Raw genomic sequence first — 23564 nt, 5'->3', positions numbered from 1 at the left:
AGCAAGACTAGGGAAAATGGTTTGAAGTTGAGGGAGGGGAGATTGAGGTTGGATGTGAGGGGGAAGTTGTTTTCTGTGAGAGTGGTGAGGTGCTGGAACAGCTGCCCAGAGAGGCTGTGGATGCCCCGTCCATCCCTGGAGGTGTTCAAGGCCAGGTTGGATGGGGCCCTGGGCAGCCTGGGCTGCTGTGAGATGTGGAGGTTGGTGGCCCTGCCTGTGATGGGGGGTTGGAGCTTCATGACCCTTGAGGCCTTTTCCAATTCAAGCCATTCTATGATTCTGTGAAGAGCTCTTGCCTTTTATCTTTTTGAAGTTCATTCCCACACAGTAACATGGGTCAGGTCAGCTTCCTCCATTTATTTCAGTGCTATCAGTACAGAACTTCCAAGTTAGAACTGCAGTCAAACACAAAGCCCCAGATGTAATGACAATGCGTTCTGCTGAAGGGTTTGTGTCACATTTGCTTAGTTGACAATAAAGGCCAGTGGAAGAACGTGTGTACCACACAAAGACCAGCATTACAAGAAGCAGGCTAATCAGGCACCTCTTAAAAATATAAGAGCTGGAGGTACTCTACCACACATACACTCCATGTTAGGGTAGCAGGAACTGGCACATTCCTTGTGCTTAAATATATTTGTCCAGATGAGAGAATGCATAGGGAGCAAGATGCAAGAGGAGGCTGAGGAGCCAAATGTTCAAGGAGAGTGGTTAAGAGACTTCCAGATGAAAAAGAAAATGGAATTCAGCTTGAAGGTACTTAATGGCACAGCTCACCACTGAGCATCTTCAAAAATCCATCCCTATTTAATACAGTGTAAGGAATAGGTATTATTTGACTGAAATGCTTGAATTTCTGCTGTTACAAAGCAAGTGATTGTTAGGCAATAGGAAAAATCTCACAGGAAAGGAAAGAATCTAACCTCATCCCATCTACTGATTAGGTGCAGTTCGTGTACGGAGTACTGGAGCTAAAGGGTGCAACAGCACACTCACAGCACTGACTGAATACAAAGCAGTGCTTTGGGGTAGATAACAGGCACCTCTGAGGTGCCCTCATCACAAATGGAGGAGAAATAGGGGCAGCTAATGGACAATGTCTGTTACACAAACCTTATCCCATCTCTTATAAAAACAACTCATGAAGTAATTAAGGTCAAGACAGAAAAGACTTGAGGTGGACAGTTTTATAACTCAAAGGAGACAAGAAAGACACGAAGTTATACACAAAGAAGAATAATTCAGGTTGGAGTCAGAATATATATTCATTGGATGCAGGAGGTACAGCCAGCAAACTGCACAGCAATATGCACAGTGCAGGACTGCATTATTGCTCATGGCAGAAATGTTAGCAAGTTTTCTACCAAGTTCCACTAGAAAATACTAAAGGTGTCATGAACACAGCTCAAGGGTTGCAGATGGTATTCCAGACAGCCTCTGTTTTCTGCTGAATTTAATTTACTCATTTAAAGTTTCCAGTCATTCATTTTTCTCCAGAGGGAGAAAGAGGAGAAAATACAATCAGGTCACTGAACGTTTCAGCTGCTGCAAACTTCTGGACGTTGTTCTTGACTGGAGTGAAGGGAAGCTCACCATCCAGCATGGGCTATGGGAGAAATCAGTGGGAAATAAGCACTCAAAAGCAACTGGTATCTGCTCTACAAAACAGCAATGCAAGGACACACAAAACAAGCTAATGGCAAATCCCCCTATGGACACACTGCAGTTCCAGAACATGCAAAGCAAAGACCTGCCAGGAAGATCTGAAACCCTTCCTGAAATCTACAGCAGTTTGGTGGATGCAAAAATGCTCACGTCTTTATGTGGTATTTGGAACTGTGGATGTTGCTTTGAAAAAGTCATTCACCACTTCAAGTTCCGTAGCTTTCCTAAAGAATCTGCAAACTTATTTCTAGGCAGAAAATAAGGAACCAGTAGGTGGTCCTTTATGAAGGCACTCATTACTTAAAGCAGTAATCTATATGTGAAAGAGGATTTTTTCCTATTTGAGGCCAAGAAAGCTGTATAACCAAATTCTTTTAGCTACTTGAAAGCTTTTGTACATCTGTTTTTCCTTGTTGAATATTGCTTCTGTCTGCAGAAGATAAAACTATAGAAATGGGATAGAACAGACCTGGAAAACTCTGAGTAAGTGGAAGGAAAAGGTCAGGTGGTTCATTATGTTAGTAAATACCTACAAGGAAATCCACAAGAAAAGTCATTTTAATGATCAGCCATTCTTCTGTTACAAGTCTCAATTTGTCCTATGTTTGACATGTGCAACAAGGAACGAGTGTGAGCCAGGACAAGGAATTGTGGCCTACATTTATTAGAGTAAGTTGTATGCTTTGGTTTGATAACATCACCCTCCAGAGCTTAATTTACTTCATGTAGAAATTGATTCTGCAGAAAAGGTTAATGGTATTGTAACAAGCAGACTGTAGCCAAATAAACTTAAGGGTCAACTTACTGTATCTGAAGGATTTCTGTCAATGGAAGCCAAATCTCTCAACAAAGTATCTGAAAAATAAGAACACTTCATTATTTTCTTCTGAAGGTTAGTCTGATATTGCTAAGGCTGAAAAAACAGTATTGTTTTCTGCTTTTACTGAAGCAAAACAGATCAGCTTGCAACTATTTCTATTGCAAGCCTCTTTTATCAACTTTCTGCTTCATGTACCACGGGGAGACTACATAGAACAGAGATGGGAACTGTTTGTTCACGTGCAGAGCACAGATAAGTCACACTAACAAACACAGGTTTTGCTACAAGCATGCACAGACTAACAGAGCTACAATAGCAGTGATTTCAAAGAATAATATTTAGACTATAAAATCTGTAGAATAAACACAAGAACCTAGCAATATCACCAACTGCAACTGCTTGAAGATATGTACCCATTTGGTGCATTTTTGGTTCTCCAGGCTGAGTGAAGCCGAACCCAGTGCACATACCCTTCTCTGGACTGCACATGGTGATATCTTGTCCCAGTTGCTCTGGAGCAGATAGTTCCATCACTTCCATGTCATCCACTACTTTTAATTCACTGCTACAGTTTTCCAGCACCTGAAAAAACAGGAATTTTAACTGTTCCTAACTCTCTGTAGAGCTCAGATGTCAGCTGTGTTTGCTTCCCAGAGAGCCAGAAGCAAAACATCAGTGCAATCAGGAGGACATAAAGCAGTTTGAATGACACCAGGAAGCTTCCTTTTCTGTTTTGTCTGTTGTAAAAGGCAGTTTGGTAGCTTTGATGCAGCACAAAGGAGAAAAGGTGACCAGGACATTCAAGGGAAGTGAGTTTACAAAAACCAACACATCTGTATTGTGTTGAACACAATTCATATATGACATCTACAGGTCTTACTGGCAATTTAGGAAAGAGAGCTTTTGAACTTCAGCTTGTACAAAGGTCAGGAAAAGCAAAGCTGTGAGCTTAACACTGTGATTTATTCCTCGTGAACTATTTGCCAAGCACTCTCATAAATGGGATTATCTTTTAAAGAGTATATAAAGAAATTCTTCCACAAATGGATTTTGAACTTAAAGTGCCAAAAAGCATTCTGAGGTTGTTCTCTTATGAGACTTTACCTCAGAAAAATACCACCAGCAATACCAAATGTTAAAGGTTGCCAGATTCCCCAGATAGTGGCACCACCACCAAGTAATTTCTCATGTGACTTGCAAAAGCAGCAGTAAAAAGAAAAGAGCAAATAGTAACAGATTTTAAAATACAAGCATGTATGTGTGCACATGCATGTATATATAAAGACTGTTGCAGCAGTGTATCCAAGTGTGATCCAAGAAGTAACAAAAATTAAGACCCTACATTCCCAATGAAAGGAACTTCTATGGAGGTTGTATTCTGGACTTTCATGGCTACTCAGAAGCTGGCATCTCACCAAGCCCACAGACATATAAGGACACAGATTTCTGAACTCTGATGCTTGTGTTACTAACAATGCTCTTGCTGTACCTTTGAATAGTTTAATAGCCTCGTGGTTTGATGTGGCAACACAGAGACCCAGAGAGCTAGAGACTATTGTTTCTTTCAGGCTTAGCCCCCAAATGCAAATCCATCTAAAAATTAGAAGGTGGGCTTGAAGGAGCAGTGCTTGGACAAGTGATAAGCATCATACAGCAGAGCCAACAAGAGCTCCAAAAGGTAGCTCCAAAAATAGAGAGAACGCAAGAAAGCTGTAGCAGTCCTAATCTGTGTCCTACAGAACAGGAAAAAGCCTCATGCTGAGGAACATTAAAGATATTCTGAATGTTTGATCAGATATCCAAGTACCCAGGGCTAATAAAAACCAACTGTGAAACCAGCAAATCAGGTTTGGGCACTTGGGCACCCTTATCCTGAGTGGGACAGGGCAGGAAGGAAGTGGAAAAGCTCTGAACACAGCACCGAGTTTCCTCAGGCAATGAGGGCTGCTGCAGTAGGTAGATTTGAAGTATCAAATCACATTTCTGCACACAAGGATAATCAATCAAGATGTCTACCCACTTAAGACGTGAATATCTGTCACTCTTTGTCTTCAGCTAATAGTAGAAAGATGTTTAAAGGACATACATGAGCCAAGCATGACTTACCCTAGTCCTCTCTGCTGTGCCAGCAACAGGATTGTGTTCTTCTGCAACTAGGGAAATGCTGAAAGAGAAACAACAGTCTTTTCATTCTTCTCAATCAAAAGATTTTGACATGTACAACTGATTTGAAATTAGCTCTCCAATTATGCTTGCTGCTTTGGCACAAGTCAGCTGTATAAAATTTTCTGGACAAAAAAAAGTCCCAAACTTCTACCCTGCAATGTGAGACTACATCTGGGCAAAGCTCTTAAAGCTTGCTTGGGGGAAGGAAAAGACAGAATGACTTCACAACCTTTGTCCCTCCCACGCTGAAAGAAGGTTAACACTTAATGGACATTAATTTTAATTCTTCTAATTAAAACTGGACAACTATTTGCACAAAGCTCAATTAAAAGCTGCCTTAACATGGCTACCTTTGTTCAAGAAAACCACCAGGGAGAGTTGTTTCAGTGGGAAATGGGTGCATTTCCAAATGTTGTGCTGGGTGGCAGCCTTCGAGCAGTGCTGGTGTTTGTTTTGCAGTTGTATCCTCGGGGTTACAAGGCACAGAACTGCTCTGCAGCAAAGCTCTTCTGGATGATCTTGGAGCTGTCAGACCTTCAGAAGTTTGCTGGGATGATCTGCGAGGCGTCTTTGAAAGTGAACCTGAAAAAGAGCATTTATTGTTTTATTACAGCAGCAAATTCCAGAAGATGAAATTGCTAGGATTCTAGCTAGTAATACTGCACTTTTTCTTGCATGTTTTATATAAATATTATATTTGTTATGTACACTGCAAGCAGAAATTGAAAAAATATTGGTGTGGTTGCCAGCACATCAAGTTACAAATACCTTAACACCAGCTAAGCAATTTAGCACTACCACTCCTTCACAAAGAACCTGAAACAATGAGATTTGCTGTTGTCATTAAATCTACATGGTGGAAGCTGTTGTCATTAAATTCAATATCTCATATTATATAATCTTGATAAAATTAAAAAAGATAAATTCCTAATTGATTTTTATAACATTCATAGAGAAAATCTTTGGAAACTTAAAATCATCTTTGGCACTTGAAATGGGGGAGAGAAGCAGAGCAGCTGTCAAACAAGGATCACAGAAAGCACTAGCTTCACAGATTGCAAGAAGATAAATGCCCAAATTACAGCCTTATTTGGAGCTTCTGTTCAAGAAAAGCTTCCAGCAGCTTTCCTAGCAGATGGGAATATACTACAGTCTTGTTGCACATGACTTCTCATTACAGATGTGCTGTATTTGCAAGCTCGAAGACAGCAAAATTTAGTTCACACTAATTCCAATTCCTATCTTACAAATAAAGGCCATCAGCCTGCACTGACTCTGAACGTGTTGCCTGTTAAGTCTAGGAATGCCCAGATTAAACTTTCATTGCTAAATGTACATTAAGGAAAAAAAATGGATCCAACTGCTTTTAACTCTGTATCTAAGTAAAGATTTCACATCACACTGATTTGAGCAATTATGGCAATCATGCAGAACAGTTTACTTTGGTTCCCTGACGTAACAAATCATTAGATGAAACGTTAATTGTGCCTAGCACTGGAGTTATATCCAGTATAAACAACATAATCTGTCTCCAGTGAGCTTGGTTCAAATCTCTTCAGCATTTTCAGGTCAGAGAAATAATGATTAAGCTGCACCCACCTGGAAAGCTTTTCACAGGGCTTTCAATTCTGAAAAATCCTGCTTCAAAAACCACTTTTTCTACTTCTGGTTGCTTATCCTGATACGCACTATCAGCAACTCCATCATGCTTCATTTTATCCCTCATAGCTGCTTTTACAGCAGCGAGCCGCTTTCGGGCAGCAGTCCTTCCAGCTGCTCCCAGCTTTGCTTTACAGACCATATTTGGAACAGTCTTTTTCTGAAAGTGAAAGAAAATAGAAGCTTCAGACAAATAGCTGCACCTGAACATCCAGGAGGCTGCTGGACACAGACAACAACAGGCCTCTGCTAGAGACAAGATCTCTGTTTATCTCCAGAAAGTCTCGGACTGCCATTTAGCTGTCAAGGTTCATTTACAATGACAGTCTTAAGTCAGTTTCTCACACCAAGTTCTCAGCTCAGAAATACTTGGTATAGATTTTCCTTAGAACTTCTTCTACCTGCTGTAGTTACTGTTTTTGAAAAGAGTGGGATGCAGGGACTCCTAGTGGCATGGAGATAAAGTAACTCAAGGGCAGACACTCGTTAACCAGTGAAGTCTCTCCTGGCATTCATATTTCAAAGGAAGTTTTGTGTCATGTACCGTAACTACAGCTGAGACATTTATGGTTAGCTGATGTAAGACTACACTTCTTCCAGTTCCACGTTTGGTGTTTCTTATTGATCTTCATTTTTATGATCAGTTGAGCAGCCTCAAGGAATGGCATGGAGTTTAGGCAATGTGAATATGATTCTTAATGCTGAGTCATTAAGAACCACTACATATTGCTTGGAGAAGAGAAGGCTCCAGGGAGACCTCATTGTGGCCTTCCAATATTTGAAGGGAGAGTATAAACAGGAGGGGAATGGCTGTTTGTGAGGGTGGATGGTGATAGGACAAGGAGGAATGGTTTTAAACTGAGACAGGGGAGGTTTAGGTTGGATATTAGGAGGAAGTTTTTCAGCCAGAGGGTGGTGAGGCACTGAACAGGTTGCCCAAGGAGGCTGTGGATGCCCCATCCCTGCAGGCATTCAAGGCCAGGCTGGATGTGGCTCTGGGCAGCCTGGGCTGCTGGTTGGCGACCTGCACATAGCAGGGGGTTGGAAGTGGATGAGCATTGTGCTCCTTTGCAACCCAGGCCATTCTACGATTCTATATTCCAAACCAAAACATCAATAAAATAACTTAAAGCCTATTCTGCAATAATCAATCCCACATTTGGGGCAGCATCAGATCTGTTTATGCTCAGAGGATTAGCTACCCATGGTCCTACCTTACTAAGTCACCATTATCACTTAGCACTCACTGCTTAAAACTGTCAGTCACTTCTAAATTCCTGTGACACATCAGTGCCAACACTGGTGGCTCAGAGAAAGGGTAAATTTCTGTTCCAAATTTAACTCATTTGCCTTACTAACAAAGAGTTCAAGGACTCCATGAGCCATTGCTAATTCTTAGCTCTAATCTTCCCAACAGAAAGGTGCAACTAGTATCACAAGCACCAATCCTGAGCACATGTGCAAGATGCAAGGAAGGAAGGTGAGGTTTGAGAAGAATTTCACTGAATTTTTGATCATCATCAACATCTATAAACAGGGCATTAGAAGGACCTCACATTTAAGAAAAGTATTCATTACTCCAATAGCTTACAAATTATTTTAAATATCTCAGTACATTGTTGTATCTTAATGCTTTAGGAGCCATACATACCTTGACAACTTCTTTGCCTGCTACAGCAACTGGCTGCCATTCGTTATCTTGAAGCTTCTGCAGATTATCAAATTTCTTATTCACATCTTCAATCTATTGGAAATCCCAGAGAAGTCCAACTTTAATTTGCAAGAGTTACAAGATTCACACACAAAAAAAAAAACCCACTGGTTTAGGAAGTTAGATGAAATGCACAGTGCTTATATTTGTTAAATACTTCAGCTTCAAACACCAAAGCAAAATAAAGCCTGTTGTAGGGAGCCTGCTTTGCAATGGGGTTGGACTCTATGATCTCTAGAGGTTCCCTCCAAGCCCTACAATTCTGTGCAGACCAGCAGATGACCAGAAGAAACCTGAACTGCCCCCAGAGATATAGTAAGCATAAGTAAAACATCTTTTTCCACTAACTGGTTCTACAAAAGATTGCTTAACTGGTTCATGAGTTGTAAAACCACAGCAGACCAGCTGGTACTATTCACTGCTATAAAATGTTAAACAAGGACAGATGTTTTTAACAGAAAAAGAAAAATCTGAGTCTGAATATTTAAATGAATAAAGTAGTTTCAATGCATTGCGTGTAAATACCTCCGTCGTGTGTATTTATTATAGTAGGTAAACCTGCAAGTACATACCTGAAAATTAATCATATCCCAAAATCCATCTAAGTCTGTACATGTTGTTTCTTTTTCACCCCGTTTAAATTCACAGTTATCCACCAGTCCTTCAAACTGTTTAAACCTTTCTGCTACAAGCAGTCTTGTCTGACCAACTGTTGTGCGAATCAGATCTTTAGCTGATGGTAGCAAGAAAACAAGGGAAGAAATTAGAAGATATTGGAATAATCCATCATTCTTCAGTTACTTATTTATATCAGTTGTGGAGTTTGGAATCTGCTTGCTGTTTAAACTAAATTCAGACCTGCAATGCAGTTTACCTGCAGCCCATCTCTCCACCGAAATCCTCTAGCCTTCCTTTCAAAAAAAAATAAAAATTGCTACCAATTCTGCAAGTCTTTGAGATAAAAAAGCACAGGCAAGTTAAAACCTTTATATGTATTTGTTAAAACTTATGCATTCAAACATACTTTTACAGAAAAGCTATTGCAATAGGCACTTCAACATCAACTACTATCAGCTCAGTATTCACTACTGTCACTTCAAACATTACACTTAAGATTTAAAATTAGGAGATAGTAAAGTGTGCTCTAATTATGCCTATTACAGCTCAGTCTTACCATCCTCTGGAACGTCCAGCTCAAGTTTTCCATCCCACTGAAGGCACTGAGACATCAGTCTGTCTGTCTCAGACTGAAGAACGTTTCTTGAAATAAATAATGAAAAAAGTAATTTGAGAATGTTCCAACTGTTGTCACTATTTGTAACCATTAATTATTATTACCCTTTTGCTTTCAGACAAGTTACACAGTCCTTGGGCAGAACCCATTAGATTGCTTCAGTTAAGACTAGCTGTAATGTAATTTATATTACTTTCAAGCTTTATGTACATAGGATGTAGCATTAGTCTTCAGAATGTTATATTCTTTACTTGCACTAACAATAGGAAAGGAAAGACAGCAATGAATGACCACCAAAATTGCTACTGACAGACATCAACCATTATAAGCTACTGTTTACAAGTTGTTATTCATGTTCAGGACCCAGAACAGACAACCAGGAAGGCAAACAAATAGACACAAACCTGAAGTAGGGCACATCGTGCTCTTGCTCTCTTATATCATCTGACTTTGTTTCAGTCACTGCCATTTCTGTAGATACAGGAATTGTTTCATTGGATCTCTGAATGGAAGTCTCCTTATCTGATTTGCTTGCTGAGAAATATAAAAGACATTTACTCAGAATCTGGTACAAATTAAAAAAGGTACAGTGATAAACCATATGTGAACTTGATACCTTCTCCTTGCAAACTTGTAGTCATTTGCTGTTCTTGAATATCTTGATCAGAAGGTGAAATCTGACTTTTAAAATTAGACTCCTGTACCTTGGTTTCACTGGATTTTTCAACTGTATTACTAAGGAAAAAGAAAAAAAAAGAAAAAAGACATACTTAAGAAACGTTGAGAAACTGACCTCAAATATGACCAAACACACAAGACCTCAAAATTCTGAAGCCTATTTTTGGTTCACACAACAAGCTATTCCTATTAAAATAGATAAATAAATAAAGCATGGGAAGAATTATTGATTATATAGTTTGCCTTGCTATATTGAGGCCACTTTTGATGAAGCAGTAACAGCAACTGTGATCAGGTGTTTCAACAACTCGTTACACATGGAATCTCACTACAGAAAGACCACTTTTTCTGTAGCATCACAAAAGTTGCATTGCATTTTAGGTTCTTAGAAGCAAGAATCTTACACTGGAGATTTGGAAAAATCCCAGAAGGCATCAGGTGACAAAAATGCATTTGCCCTGGAAGGAGTCATGGGTGTAACTTTGTAAGTTGTTAGTCCTTCTAAGGGCTGAAACACAAAATTCTGTGGTGCAAAGGAGCGTGTTCTGGGTCTTCCAGGAGCAGAATTGTTCTTTTCTACAGACGTCTGTTCCTGTTTAAGTTCTGATGCTGAACATATCACTGGGTCCAGTGGAGCATTTTCATTCACTTCATGTTTAAAAGGAATTACCTGCACAAACAAAATAAGCACCATATTACCAAATCAGAAAGTGTTTACTAATAGATGTTAGCAGAATTATAAGATGACTGCTTGAAAGCCAACAAAAAAGGAACAGATTCAGGTAAATTGCTTCCTACAGCAGTGTGCATGTACAGAAGTCTTGAATTACCATAGGTCCAAGTAGCTTTTGACACCTGCAAATCATTCTCACAGCAGGAGTAGCAATTGACTATGAGGAATGTAATAATCCATTGAAGGGGCCAGAGCAGCAAAACACCTGGCCTTGTGGAGCAGTAATTCAAAGAAGCAAATGCTTCTCTCACTGTTAGAAGAAAATGCTTGAAGGTGATAAGCTCCTCAAGAGCTCAGTAGCATACTGGCTCCAAATCCAACTAAGCTTGTTGAATAATCAGTTTATACACACAACTTAACTTAAAGGCTAAAGAACAAACTAAAAAAAAGGTTGATAGTTGAGGAATGCAGCCCAAGAAAAGGAGAATATAAGTGCACTTAAAAGCAGAGAATGTTGTTGAAAGAGAAGAAAGTTCACATTCCTATGAGGTGAGTGACAAGACAATTACTCAGAACATTTCTGAGGTACCTGTATTGAGATATTGTTAGCTCAAATCAGCCAAAAGATCTGAGACTGTTTCTTGAGAAAAGATGCATCTTCAAGACACTGGAAATTTTGTTATACTTTAGATACCCTTGCTTGGAATGCAAGCTTTGAATTTTAACAGATTTCTTGTGGCAATCTGACTAAGGATACACCTGGCAGCATCCAGCAACTCCTGCTTGTGAAGAGGTCCTTACCTGAATTAAGATACAAGTGCCTTTTACCTCCTGTCAGTGTTTCTGCACAAATAAACCAGCTTTAAGACAATACTTGTACACAGCTGCAGTTGCTGAAGTAGGACTGGAGAAGGGAGGTGTGGGGGAAGCACTAAGTGAGAGGGAATAGTGGAGTGTAGGGAGGGGGAAGTAAACAGATGCTTCTGCACAGGACTGTCAGGGCATGAAGGCATACACGAATCATTCAGGAACCTGAACTGGAGGACACACTGAATTCAAATACAGTGGTCTCTACACAGAAGCAGTAAAGTTTGGTTTGCATTTTCAGTGGGATAACAATAGTGACTATCTTTAATTATAGCTGGGAATCTTTTTCCCTATGATATTTACCATATTTTTGGCATTCAAAAACTGAACATGCATTTAATCCTCAGACTCTAAAGGCTCACATTATTACCTAATCACTGAAAGGATACATTCAGAGTAAGCTGCAAGAATAAATGCACTTTATGAAGTTCATAAACATTAGATAAAACCAGAAAACTGAAAAAAGTCTTTGTAATTTTTTTTTTTTTTAAAGTAGTGGAAACATCACGTAAAAGATGTGTCACACAAGATCTCAAATTTAAATCACTGTCCAAAACTTGAGGATTGGTAAACAAGTCATCCATACCTGCAAAGCAAATTTAGCCTTAGGTTTTCACAATACAAGATAAGTACAGTTTTGTCCCAAAATCTATTAGTGAGCTTCCTGTTACTTTGACACACGAGTACAACTATATTTAAGAAACACTTGCACTACTATTTTTACTGGCTCTTAAATCAGTTTTATTGCTTTTCCATTTCAAATATTTCATGACCTACCTCTATGGCATCAGGTTTGACTGCTTTCTTCTGCTTTGCTGCATTTGCTGGCTTTCTCTGTGACAAGTTACCTGAAGAGAAACAAACTCTAGGAGGTCAAAACACATCTGATTAAAAGAATCATTCACCAGTGTTTTCAAAAGATTGATGCAAAAGTCTGGTGGTTAAAGACAAGGAGAGATGGCTTTGCTTCTTGAGTGGGAGGGGGCTAGAGGGCAGATACCTAATTACAAGTGTTCATTCAAAAGAAAACCTAGCCTAGGATTTAACAGTCTAATAAGAGATAAATCACTGGGAAAAGAGATTCATTAAGCCATTAGCCTTTACATATTGTCAGGTGCTTAAAAAGAGTCACCTCATTTCCTTAAAGGCTGAAGAGACTGAAGTCAAATGAGTTTAGATTGTGACTTTATGCATGGCACAGGACTTCTATAGGTGGATCAAAACCAATACTATCACAGTATGCACTTACAACCTAGGGATTACTTGTGTCACGTATAACAGATATTGCAAATCATTCTGGAGAACACCCTGAGGACAAGATCATACTACTAAAAATATCCCCTTCATTAAACCATCAAATTCCCCTGCTTGAGTAAGCAAACATGAAGAAAAAAATCCTGAGTTGGAGAACATGGGCTCCCATCTTGTCCAGACGTACCTATTCTTTATGAGTCTTATTAATCCTTAAGCAGTAATACACCAAACTGGCTTTTTTTTTTTGTTCTTTCAATCTATAATTATTATATTGATAATGATAATCCACACACGTGGATTTTTACAGCACACTGTCCAACACTGGTTTCAACATCATTATTTAAATATTCCAGAGTTTCAGGTGAGATTTTAAGTCATGGGTATTTGCTCGTTTTCTTATGTGACAATTTAGCATGATTGCTCTAGTCTATCTATTGCAAAGAGATGCTACACAGCAGTATGTAGTGTGCTAAGCCAGCTCAGAACAAGCTGATATGTATCTCTAGAGCACAGAGTGTCTGAGATAAACAAGATCCTAAAGACAACGCTGTCCTAGTATATCATTTGACAGTGAACTTAACAGCAGTACAAATTCACACGTTGCTTCCAGTACTCACACACACAGTGTCAGCTAGGACACCTCTGTACACCATATCAAATACTTAGATATCAGCTCCACATGGACTATACTTACTGCCTCACTTACCAGTAGTAGCTGCAGTTGTTTTTGGCACCTGTCTAGCTGCAGAGGCAGCTGCTCTGGTGATTCTTACATTTGATGCTGTCTGGGCTGAAGGCTGCAACACTAAGAAATATTAATTCCAGAGATTTCAAAGTTTGCTCAGGAAATGTGCTTAAGTAGTATAATTAAAAGCTTTGGTTTTGCAGTAATCAGAAAGCTGTACAAGTAACTATCAGTTGTATTAGTTTGTTAGAATCACAGAATGACTTGGGTTGGAAGGGACCCAAAGGATCATCAAATTCCAACCCTGCTGCCACAGGCAGGGCCACCAACCAGAACCAAGAGGAGTGGTTTTGTCACTTCTGTGCAAGGGGTGCTAAATAAAGACAGCACAGCTCAGCCTTGGCATCAAGGCGATGCTCTGCAGAACCTTGACAGAAAACATCTTCACAGTACAGCAGTGCTTCTAGTATCATGATAAGACCAACATATCAGAGTGCCAGATGCTAAGTACAAGGCTTAAGGAACCCTCCTCAGCGTTCCTGCAATCATAGTGTTGACATCATCCTATCTTTCAGATGAAGCTTTCTGGAGGAATAACTGATGGTTATCTGCACAGCTGGAAACTTCAGCAACTCTGTAACACCCAGTGATGCCTTGGTCATTACATTAAAGCATTCTAAAGTGGGAATTTATTAAATTACATTAAAGTATCCTTTAATTTTAATTATACCTGAAATATTATTTTTTTTTTTATAAAATATGACTCATGTTCATGCACTACATTGCCATCTTAATCATTTTCATCCACGTGTTTCAGTACCTTTTCCTATTACCTTCAAAACCAATAGCATTAACATGCACAGAAAAATTTAACAGCTCTTTATTTCATGCTCTGCCTTTCTATATCTGTAGGAAATCTAGTAGCTCCACTTGGTTATTGTTAATGATATTTGTCTCTTAAAATGCTGCTCTGCTTTCCACAGAATTGCTGTTTGACAAGTTGGGAAAAAAATTACTTGCAGAATAACCATAACATTGGATTTACCCAAACATACACTTCCCTGACATTTTCATACTAGTGTTTAAGTACGTAATGCATATTCTTCATTCCCCAAAAGCATTATCAAATCTAGTGATTAATCTAAATTAATGTTTTAATTGTTATTCAAATGCTGATGAGAAATCTGTTCAGCATTCACTGAAAGCATGAATGAAGTTTATTTAAATAGACATCTGCTGCTTGCTGACTTAATTACATGGTGATGTGAAAATAACTTCACACTGAATTACAGAATATCATGTGTTAACTATTCTTAGCATTAAAAACTTGAAGCCTTGACATTGCAGCACTACCAGGAAGAATTTGTTATTAAATGCATTCCCTACTTGCTTAAACAGACATAGCTTGGGTTGGTTTTGTTTGATTTTGTTTTGTTTTCTCAAGAAATGTATGGAGTCTTCACATTGGAAGTGCAACAGCTAGACAGATACAGAAGGAGCTGTTTTGAAATCTGAAAACAACAGATTGTGCTTGTCATCTAGGGAAGCAGACAATCACACATGCACTCAGTTACATTACATGTTACACATGACATCAGTTGCATCAGAAGTTGGGGCTCTTGTTCTCTGTGCTATATGCTCACATGCTCTACCAGAAGACTATTCTTTCTAAACCTATTTCAATGTCATGTTATGCAAGCAGTTTCATGTAGCATTAATAGCATAACTACTGCACAGTATCAAACTTCACTCAAAATATTTGCAGCTCATATAATTAGCTGTTTGTTGGGATATCTTAATACCAAAATTCACATTTTACTTATATCAGCTATCTCTTGTCTTTTCCAGATGAAGTCATTTAATCTATAATAACAGCAGCAAGATGTGATATTTCCCTTAGAGGTAAATAGGAAGCTCTGTACAGCTCCAGCCATGCAATTCTGCCTATTGACCTTCTCCTCCCTTTCCTGCAGTGATCATCAGTGACCACAAGTGCATTAAATATCCTGCATTCCATCTCCCCCAGTCTACAGAAGCTACAAGTATATAAAATATCTACAGTCACATGATGCATAGTCTTTGAGCAGTTGCCTTTGTTCCAATTGCAAGAAATTGTCATCCTAAAAACTGCGTTGTTCCCTAAACCCCAATATATACGGGGGATCTTTCCTAAAAACATTCCTTGCCCCACTCTCACAGTGCTACAACTACTGGCTCAAAAGAATAACCAGCCATGTCCTTTCAGACCTAGATGTGGGATCGTTCTGGTTTCGTACCTTTCCCCTTTGCAGCCATTTTGTCTGTACTCATCTGCTTACGTCCTGCTTGCGTGGGGCGCACGCTCTGCCCATTGGCACAGACCTACAAAGGAATATCACACTTCATGAAGCACCAGGATTGCCAAAATGAAGTAGCCCAGCTCCTTTCCTCATCTTTCTCTCCTAGGCTCCAGTAAAACAAAAGGCAGGTAATTTAGAGCAAAGGTATTTTAAAAATGCCAGTGATATTAAGGATAACTAAAACAGCTCATTTCAGATATTAAAATACCAACTAATTAAGATTTTATCTAACAGAATGAAGAAAATTATTCAGTTTACTATGAAAGTAGACGGTAATTATTGTTGCATCTTGGTACATATTATGTGATCTAAAAGCCACTTTTCAGGAAAAAAAAGATCAGAATTAACTCAGTTCTCCCTTCACGCAGCCATGATTGGAAACCTTCCAAATGCATTCAAATTACATAAGGCAAGATTGCTAGATGCAAATTATAGCTCCTTTTGCAGATTACTGCAGATGAAATTCCTCAGAAAACCTACTTTTTAATACAAATAAAACCATGAGACTATCAAGATTCCTAGTAAAATATGCCAACAGTGAATTGATTCCAACTTTTAGCAGTAAAGATTAATCATGAGTGATAGCTACAGTAATTGCTTTCCAACAACATACATCTTCATTTATAAGGCTTGAAGGCTGCAGCATTAAATGGAAATTCGCACAACTGCTACATCTTCTTGGACTTCTAGCCACTGGTTTTACTTACTTATTATCCAGAAGAGATGGAAAGCACAAGACAAAGATCTTCTTGCATAGGAAATTTTCAAAATAAAACAGTTTCATATCCAGCTTGTTGAAAATAATAAATTTGGCAGTGATAGTCTTACATACATTAACGTGGGGTAAAATATTCTACAAGTTAAATATTTCATCTGTATGAAATTAAGATGCCAAATAGATAAGATTTCAACAGTTTTGTGCATCAGATCTGTCACTACAGGCTCCATGAAATCAAACTTACGGGGTCTGATGGGCATCTCAATCACATCTTTAAACAGGTAGCTAAATAAGATGGCATAACATACAATAATATTTTTAGGTTGAATTTTAAGAACAACTGTTCTTCCCCACTGTGAGAGCAAAAACGTGCAGTGTGTAACAAGCAGTCCATTTGCTGGGTTCAACTTTCTGAAGCTGCAGTGTAATGCAGAAAAAGAACTGACTTAATAATCTGCATTCACAAAAGACTTTCTGCATCCAGGTGAGCTTCACAGGTTCTCTAAGCCAAAGTATTTACTTTCAGTCTCATTACTGCCTCTATTCTTACTTGCATTCCTTGCTGACTGCAATAATATTTCACATGGAAAAAGGAACCTGAAAGATCAGCGCACTTTTCTCTGTATTGACTTAATCAAACTCTGTAGCTCAGTTCAACACAATGCTCAAATCATCACAATAAATTCTATCAGCTTGCTGAAAGCTTTTCTGACCTAATCTGCCCTTTTCATCAGGAAAACCTGCTTGGAGGTATCATTTTTCACATCAGAATACAACCCTGATTCACATGCTCAAGGATAATCACATCTTTTTCTCCCAATTTATTCACTAAAGTTCATTTAAGGGACAAACCGTAGAGGGCTTCGATGCAGTTGATATCACAGCCTTTTCTGTTTGGTTCTTGGCCTTTGATCGAGTAATCCTCTCAGAGAAAGCAGGAGCTGCCTGGAAACATCCCCAAGGAAACAAGGTTAACATACTCCCTTCCCTCCCTTCCATCACTGCCAGAGTGAGCAAGAAGCCTAAGTAGGTAAAGCAACAAGTCTGTGCACTTCAGAGTCAAAACATATCAAGTGAGTGATTTGAAAAAATCAGATGGGCTAAATACAAACAAGTTAGCAGTTCTAAAACAGCTTAGCTTTTATTTGCAGATGAATCACTATTTTTTGAACTGAGGCCATAGTCATAAGTACAAAAATTAACACCTCTTATATTTCCTGCTTTGTTAAAAAAAAGAATGAAATTACTCCCTTATTATTCCTTATTACAAAATATTTATGAATTATTTATACTATATTTACTTCACATAACTTGCATAAAACTGTTTACATAATCATAAATTTCAATGTCATATACTACATAAGATTCATTTAGGTATTTAATGTTACTCTTATTACCTTTTCTTTTGGCTTTGTTGTTGTGGGAACTTCAGGCGCAAGTGAAAGAAATCCACATGCAGTAGGTTTATATAACCCAACTTTAAACACACCCTTCTTTGCTTTTTCTCTTTGCTCTTTTAGTTTTCGGAGTTCCTTCTCTTCTTTATAGCGTTGAAGCATTTCCCTGCGTTCATTCACCCTCTTGGTGGCTGCATCTGTAGATTGTTCTGAAGTAAAGATAGACATGATTTATTACACATTGGAGATATTTTTCATCCAAGTAAAAGTCAGAAACTAAGCAAGTTGGAGAACTGCCAGAAAAATGTTCCAAAACCCAAGATGAACACACTAGGTCAGCAAGAAGAGTACAAGGACATGGAACTCTTAAAGTGGGTCCAGAGGAGGGCCATTAAGATGATCAGAGGGCTGGAGAACCTCTCCTGTGAAGAAAAGTTGGGGGAACTGGACTTGTTTAGCTTGGAGAAGAGAAGGCTCCAGAGAGACCTCATTGTGGCCGTCCAGTACTTAAAAAGTATAAAACAGGAGGGGGAACGGCTGTTTGTGAGGGTGGGTGGTGATAGGACAAGGGAGAATGGTTTTACACTGAGACAGGGGAGGTTTAGGTTGGATATTAGGAGGAAGTTTTTCAGCCAGAGGGTGGTGAGGCACTGGAACAGGTTGCCCAAGGAGGCTGTGGATGCCCCATCCCTGCAGGCATTCAAGGCCAGGCTGGATGTGGCTCTGGGCAGCTGGGTGGCGACCTGCACACAGCAGGGGGTTGATGAGCATTGTGCTCCTTTGCAACCCAGGCCATTCTAGGATTCTATAAAATGACTGTCTGGAGTATGTGCCTATACTTTCAATTTAAGTTTTATAACACAAACACATGATCTGTCAGCTTGCTAAAAGCCTAAATTCTCTGCAGTGTATTCAGTGATAAATTCCAGCTTGCAAATACGCGTCCTCAAATCTGCATCCTAGAAGTGCTGCAAGTTCATGCCATGTTCTAGTGTACAGGCTGTTCCTGCAAGGCTACTAGTACTAAAGTTAACACTTGGCATTAGTTTATCAATTAGCTTTTTGTACCAGCTTCTCTACTGAAATACTTGTACAGACTGCATGGCCACGTTCAATGAGTTACAGTCAGCTCTGCAGTTGTGTAATTATCACTGGAAGCTGAAGATCAGGACAGCTTTAGAGACCAAATACTGAAGTCTGCTGGAAGCTTAGAGTAAGTGACATGAAATGTGAGAGAACAAAACCTTGTGACGTGTCTGTCTGGAAAAACAAAACAAACCTATTGAACGTTAAAGTTCATCAAAGATGACCAGGCTGTAATTTCTCAAGTTCTGTACTTGATGCGATTCCACAGGGATTTGAGTCTTTCCTTCAATTATTTTTTCCTATCAAAATACTGAATGTGGAGATATTTCTAAAGAACTCTTTAAAGGTATTTACAGAGTTACTTAGTTCTTTAGCCATCAGCACACAGAAGAGCCATACAGGCAGAATCCAGTATGTGCCAGACTCGTTTTCCCAGAGAAAGGAGAAATTAACAAAAAGGAGCAAAATAAAAATAAAAATTGTAAAATGCCAATTTCTAACCACTCTTTAAGCATGTAACAGATGCTTAGATGAGATGAGATTATAGATCAAGGTCATTCACTTCTTGAACAACAAAGCCATTCTAGTGAATATTAACAGCACAATGCATTCTTCCTTAGGATACTGTGGACAAAATTAAGTAAAGACTAAAAAATAGTTCTAGAGCCATAAAGGATGGTATTAAGTCTATTTTCTTGATAGTTACAAAGAGTAATAGTTACAAATTAAAGCATGGGCCACATTTAACACATTAAAAAGCTATATAACAAGGCTTTACTTACTCTGTTTCAAACTGCTGTTTTCTTGCGAGCACGTTTCACTTGCCCCACTTACTTGAGAAATCCCCCTCGTTTTTGACACCTGAACATTGACATCTGTCAGTCCAAACTGTCTGCCCTTTTCAAACAACTTGTGTCTGTTCTCCTTTTGGAGCATGGATTTCCTGCGAGCGACTTTTGTTCTGATGGTTTCTGTACTCAAATCCTTTTTGTACCGACTGACAAAGTGGGAGGTAGCAGCCATCTTGATTATCCTGGACAAAAATCGTAACGATAGGAAAAAAGGAGACATGGTTTGTTCTGCCCTTTTTAGTCAAGTTTGTATGTCACAAAGGTGGATCTAGATTCTTCATTTCTGCATTTTCTCTGGTACACGTACAACTGACAGTTTCAGCAATGACTCTTCATTTTATGTATTCAAGGTGCTAGTTTGCTTGCTAAGTAATCAACAACTCTGAGACAGAATTAGGAGGGAAGGCTTTGTCATTGCCAGGGACTGAACTAGCCTTTTTTCAACACAGATGTTTTTCTTGTTAAGGAGACAAGCAAGCAAATGACAAGGTTGTAGGACAATACTTGGAAGCAACACTGCCACTAAGCATTTACATTATGCCCTATCTGATGGCAAGGCATTTTTGTCATGCTTCAGAGTACTTGGCTCTGGTTCCTAATTGAGTTTCCAGGATGCAACTGCAACACAATAGCATTTATTCCGAGCAGGATTTCTCCCTACTTTTTTTTTTTAACTTGAGGAAGACCTGATGAAAGCAACAGTTGATCTGTACATGCTGTGCTCGCAGCAATGCAAAAAGCACGATTCCCTGCACCCTACTGATGCCTTTTTGAGAGTTTTCATGCTTCCTGGGAGAGGAATATAAGGTGAGTCTGTGCTCTGGGGCTGGCAGTGGCAGCTCCTTGTGCCCAACTTCATGGCAGTATCCATGCCCAGAATAAGTTGCACATCACCAGCAGGGCTTGCACAGCCCTTGGAAGGGCTTGGGATAGATATTAGAGACAATGAATGAGTCAGAAATCTACTATATGGCTATGCTTTTCTTCTTTTTCTCCCCAATATGCTTAGCGCTGCAGGAGGACAAAACAGCTTAAGGAAGTTTAAATGATCAAATGGAAATAAAAAAGCAAAACTCAGCTTAAAGTACTCAAGTCAGAGACCAGATGTCTTCCATAAGATCCTGGAAGAGTTGGTGCATGTCAGTACCACCTGACTGGTTAATATCTTTCGTTGGTTAATGTCTTTTCATTTTATGTTCCAACTTTCAGAAATTCATTAAAGATGTCAGTTAAGGATTGCAAATGACCAGATGGAGTCTACCGTAGTTCACAGGTCATATTTACCCCAATTTACAGGTAAGCAATTAAGGAATGTTAATACATGAACTTCTCCAATAATCATCTTTGGGCTGATCTTGTTAGTAGTTCCTATGGTGTTACTAAAAGCCCTTCAGAAAACAGTTAGTGGAAGTATACCTCTACTATCTATCTCCTACAATAGGCAGTTTTTTTTATACCCACCAAAAGAAAACCATTCCTAAAAGCAGCAGCTACCATCTAGACTCTACAGCCATCCTCTGTGGACATCGTGGTGGTAAAGATGATAATATTAAATATTTGAGAGGTCCAGCCAAGAAGTTTATCCAAACTAAATGGACATTTCTTTCAACTAAAAGCTAACTGTCTGTGTATGATCCCAACTGCTCACTTCTGAGCCTGGTCTGATGGTTGGCGACCTTGCACATAGCAGGGGGTTGAAACTAGATGATCATTGTGGTCCTTTTCAACCCAGGCCATTCTATGATAAATACTGGGTGCATCAATCCTGCAAGAGCCATCCCTCCAGACTCTCACCTTATTTGATTCCTCCTTAGAATTGTGACACCTAGCAAGCTACTCAAGGAGTCCATCTGCCCAAGGATGGTACCTGGCTTTGTTATCATCAGAATGATTCTCTCCTTATCTCTTTAATTACTCCGTAGCAGCATTTAGGCTTGGGCCTCTGCAACCACCTGGCAAAGAACAGGGGAGCAAAGCAGGGAGATACCATCCAAATGTACCAAACTATGAGCAGAGATCATGAAACTTCTGCCTGAGCTGTCAGAAACAACACATGCTATTATACACAGGGAATCCTCAGGACTCTGACAAGTTACAGGTCAAATTTCCAATGTTTGAGTCTCCTTATCTGTTCTCTATAAACACAGCAGCCTATCCAGACTGCAGGCACGTTTTTTAATTTGTGGAAGGTACCATACCTATACAATAGCTGTTAGGTATCAGACAAGCTTACAAAAACCTGTGTTTGCCTTGTACTGTGGCAAAGATTTTAACACATTTCAAGGACTTTTATGCTTTGTCTTTCATTTTAAGGAAGTGCTGCTCTAGCTATTGTACTACAGGCTTTCTCAGGTCCTTCTGCCACGGATAAGCATCAACAGCGAGCTACCTGCTTTTAAACAATTAATCCTGTAGACACGATCGTGTGAAACCTGAAGACAAATGCAATATAGGTAGAAACAGAGCTCCCCACTCACTTTTAACACAAAGATACCCTCATCCCACATCCTGGATTAAGAAAGAAGGACAGGAAGAAAGCAGTAATCTATTTTAGCTCCAGTGCTTACACATTACAGCAAACACAAATATCATTTTAAAGTCGGAACGCGGTCCGATTCAGGACCTGGATCCTCGGGGATCACCCGCCTCCCAGCTCCCCTGAGGGCTGCCTCAGGTTCTCCCTCCCAAACCATTCCCGCGCTGCCGACCCCGCCATACCTTCCCGGCCCCGCCGCTCCGCTTCCCTCAGCGCTGCCGCCTCCACTCGCTTTCAAATTTCACCTGGCGCCTCTGATTGGCCAGCCCCGGCCAATCAGCGGGCTTTCATTGGCTCGCTCCTAACGGACGGTTGATGGGCAGAGCCTAACTCGCGGAGTGAGCTGTTTATTGGTCAGCGTCATCGCCATGCTTGATGCTCATTGGCTACGCTGAGCATTGCCCCACCCCGCGCTTGCCGCTCATTGGTTGGCGAGCTGCGCGGGGTGGGGACCTCTAGGAGCGGAGGCGCTGTAAGATGGCGCCGGGCTGAGGGGCTGTGGGGTTTTTATCGTCATTTCAGCGGCTTGGGTGGGGGGTTTGTGCCCTCAGGACGTCGCTTAGGCTTTTCGAGGAGTCATGCCAAGCTCCTGCTGCCAGCACACGCCTACCTGCCGTGCTTGCCACGTCAGGGAACCGGTGTGGGGGCGTTGTTCCTGTTGTGTGTTGTGACAGAAAAGCACTGATGTTCTCAGAGGGTGCTGTGAGCGAAAAGAAGGTGACATTGGAGCATTGCCACCATAGCACTAGGAATTCCTGAGGTAACTTTGTCCTGTAAGGGCATGAATAAAGTATTGTCTGAGACTTATGAACGCACTGTAGGATTTTTCAGCTATGTCAAGGATAACCTTGATTTTCTGAGAAACTTAATATATTCCTTGCCTGTTATGTATCGTTCATGTTCATTCTCTCATATGCAGGAGTATAAATCCAAGAGCAGTGTCCCAGCTTCCTTGTGTGACTGTGTTTGGTGCCACTCACGTGCAAGGTGATTTGTTCTGCACTTGTTTATCACAATAAAAATGCAGAAATGTTGATGAGGAAATCAGCCACTTGGTGGCGCTGCAAAAAAATGTAGACACTGTATGAGTATGGCCAGACAGGGAACTGCTGAGTGCAGTGGTCAGCGCTGGGCAACAGCCATATCTTGCCATCAGCATCTCCTAATGGCACTAGGGTAAAACATCAGTAAATTTTTATTCAAACACGGTTACAGTGAATGGAAA

General features: G+C 39.9%; 1 protein-coding gene across 2 annotated transcripts; it reads right to left on the bottom strand.

Moving 5' to 3' along the window:
- Window positions 1–337: 337 nt before the first annotated feature.
- On the bottom strand, window positions 338–22619 carry DLGAP5 (DLG associated protein 5). Of its 2 annotated transcripts, XM_010712114.4 has the most exons (20): window positions 22522–22619; window positions 19735–19985; window positions 17867–18075; window positions 17322–17414; window positions 15689–15773; window positions 13434–13532; window positions 12251–12321; window positions 10338–10603; window positions 9872–9990; window positions 9660–9789; window positions 9196–9281; window positions 8594–8754; window positions 7962–8054; window positions 6251–6470; window positions 5002–5233; window positions 4592–4649; window positions 2956–3067; window positions 2471–2520; window positions 2135–2194; window positions 338–1606 (listed from the first exon to the last, which is right to left on the bottom strand). In XM_010712114.4, exons 2-20 carry the CDS (start codon window positions 19973–19975, stop codon window positions 1484–1486), a joined length of 2508 nt encoding a protein of 835 aa, XP_010710416.2. In that variant the 5' UTR covers window positions 19976–19985; window positions 22522–22619; the 3' UTR covers window positions 338–1483. The 2 variants fall into 2 exon arrangements, with proteins under 2 accessions (XP_010710416.2, XP_010710417.2); XM_010712115.4 differs by lacking the exon at window positions 2135–2194.
- Window positions 22620–23564: the final 945 nt, after the last annotated feature.

This window comes from Meleagris gallopavo, chromosome 5 (genome assembly GCF_905368555.1).
Source record: "Meleagris gallopavo chromosome 5, MGAL_WU_HG_1.1, whole genome shotgun sequence".
NCBI lineage: Eukaryota > Metazoa > Chordata > Aves > Galliformes > Phasianidae > Meleagris > Meleagris gallopavo.
The sequence above is the reverse complement of the archived record's forward strand: the minus strand, read 5'-3'. Positions and strand labels throughout refer to the sequence as shown.

Excerpts from the sequence above, each read along its gene's own strand:
- DLGAP5 (XM_010712114.4), bottom strand. The coding sequence starts at position 19,975 with ATGGCTGCTACCTCCCACTTTGTCAGTCGGTACAAAAAGGATTTGAGT. Across the intron at positions 8,755-9,195 it reads GCTGGACGTTCCAGAGGATG|CTAAAGATCTGATTCGCACA; the intron begins GTAAGACTGAGC and ends TGCTACCATCAG. Across the intron at positions 3,068-4,591 it reads GCACAGCAGAGAGGACTAGG|GTGCTGGAAAACTGTAGCAG; the intron begins GTAAGTCATGCT and ends CTGTTTTTTCAG.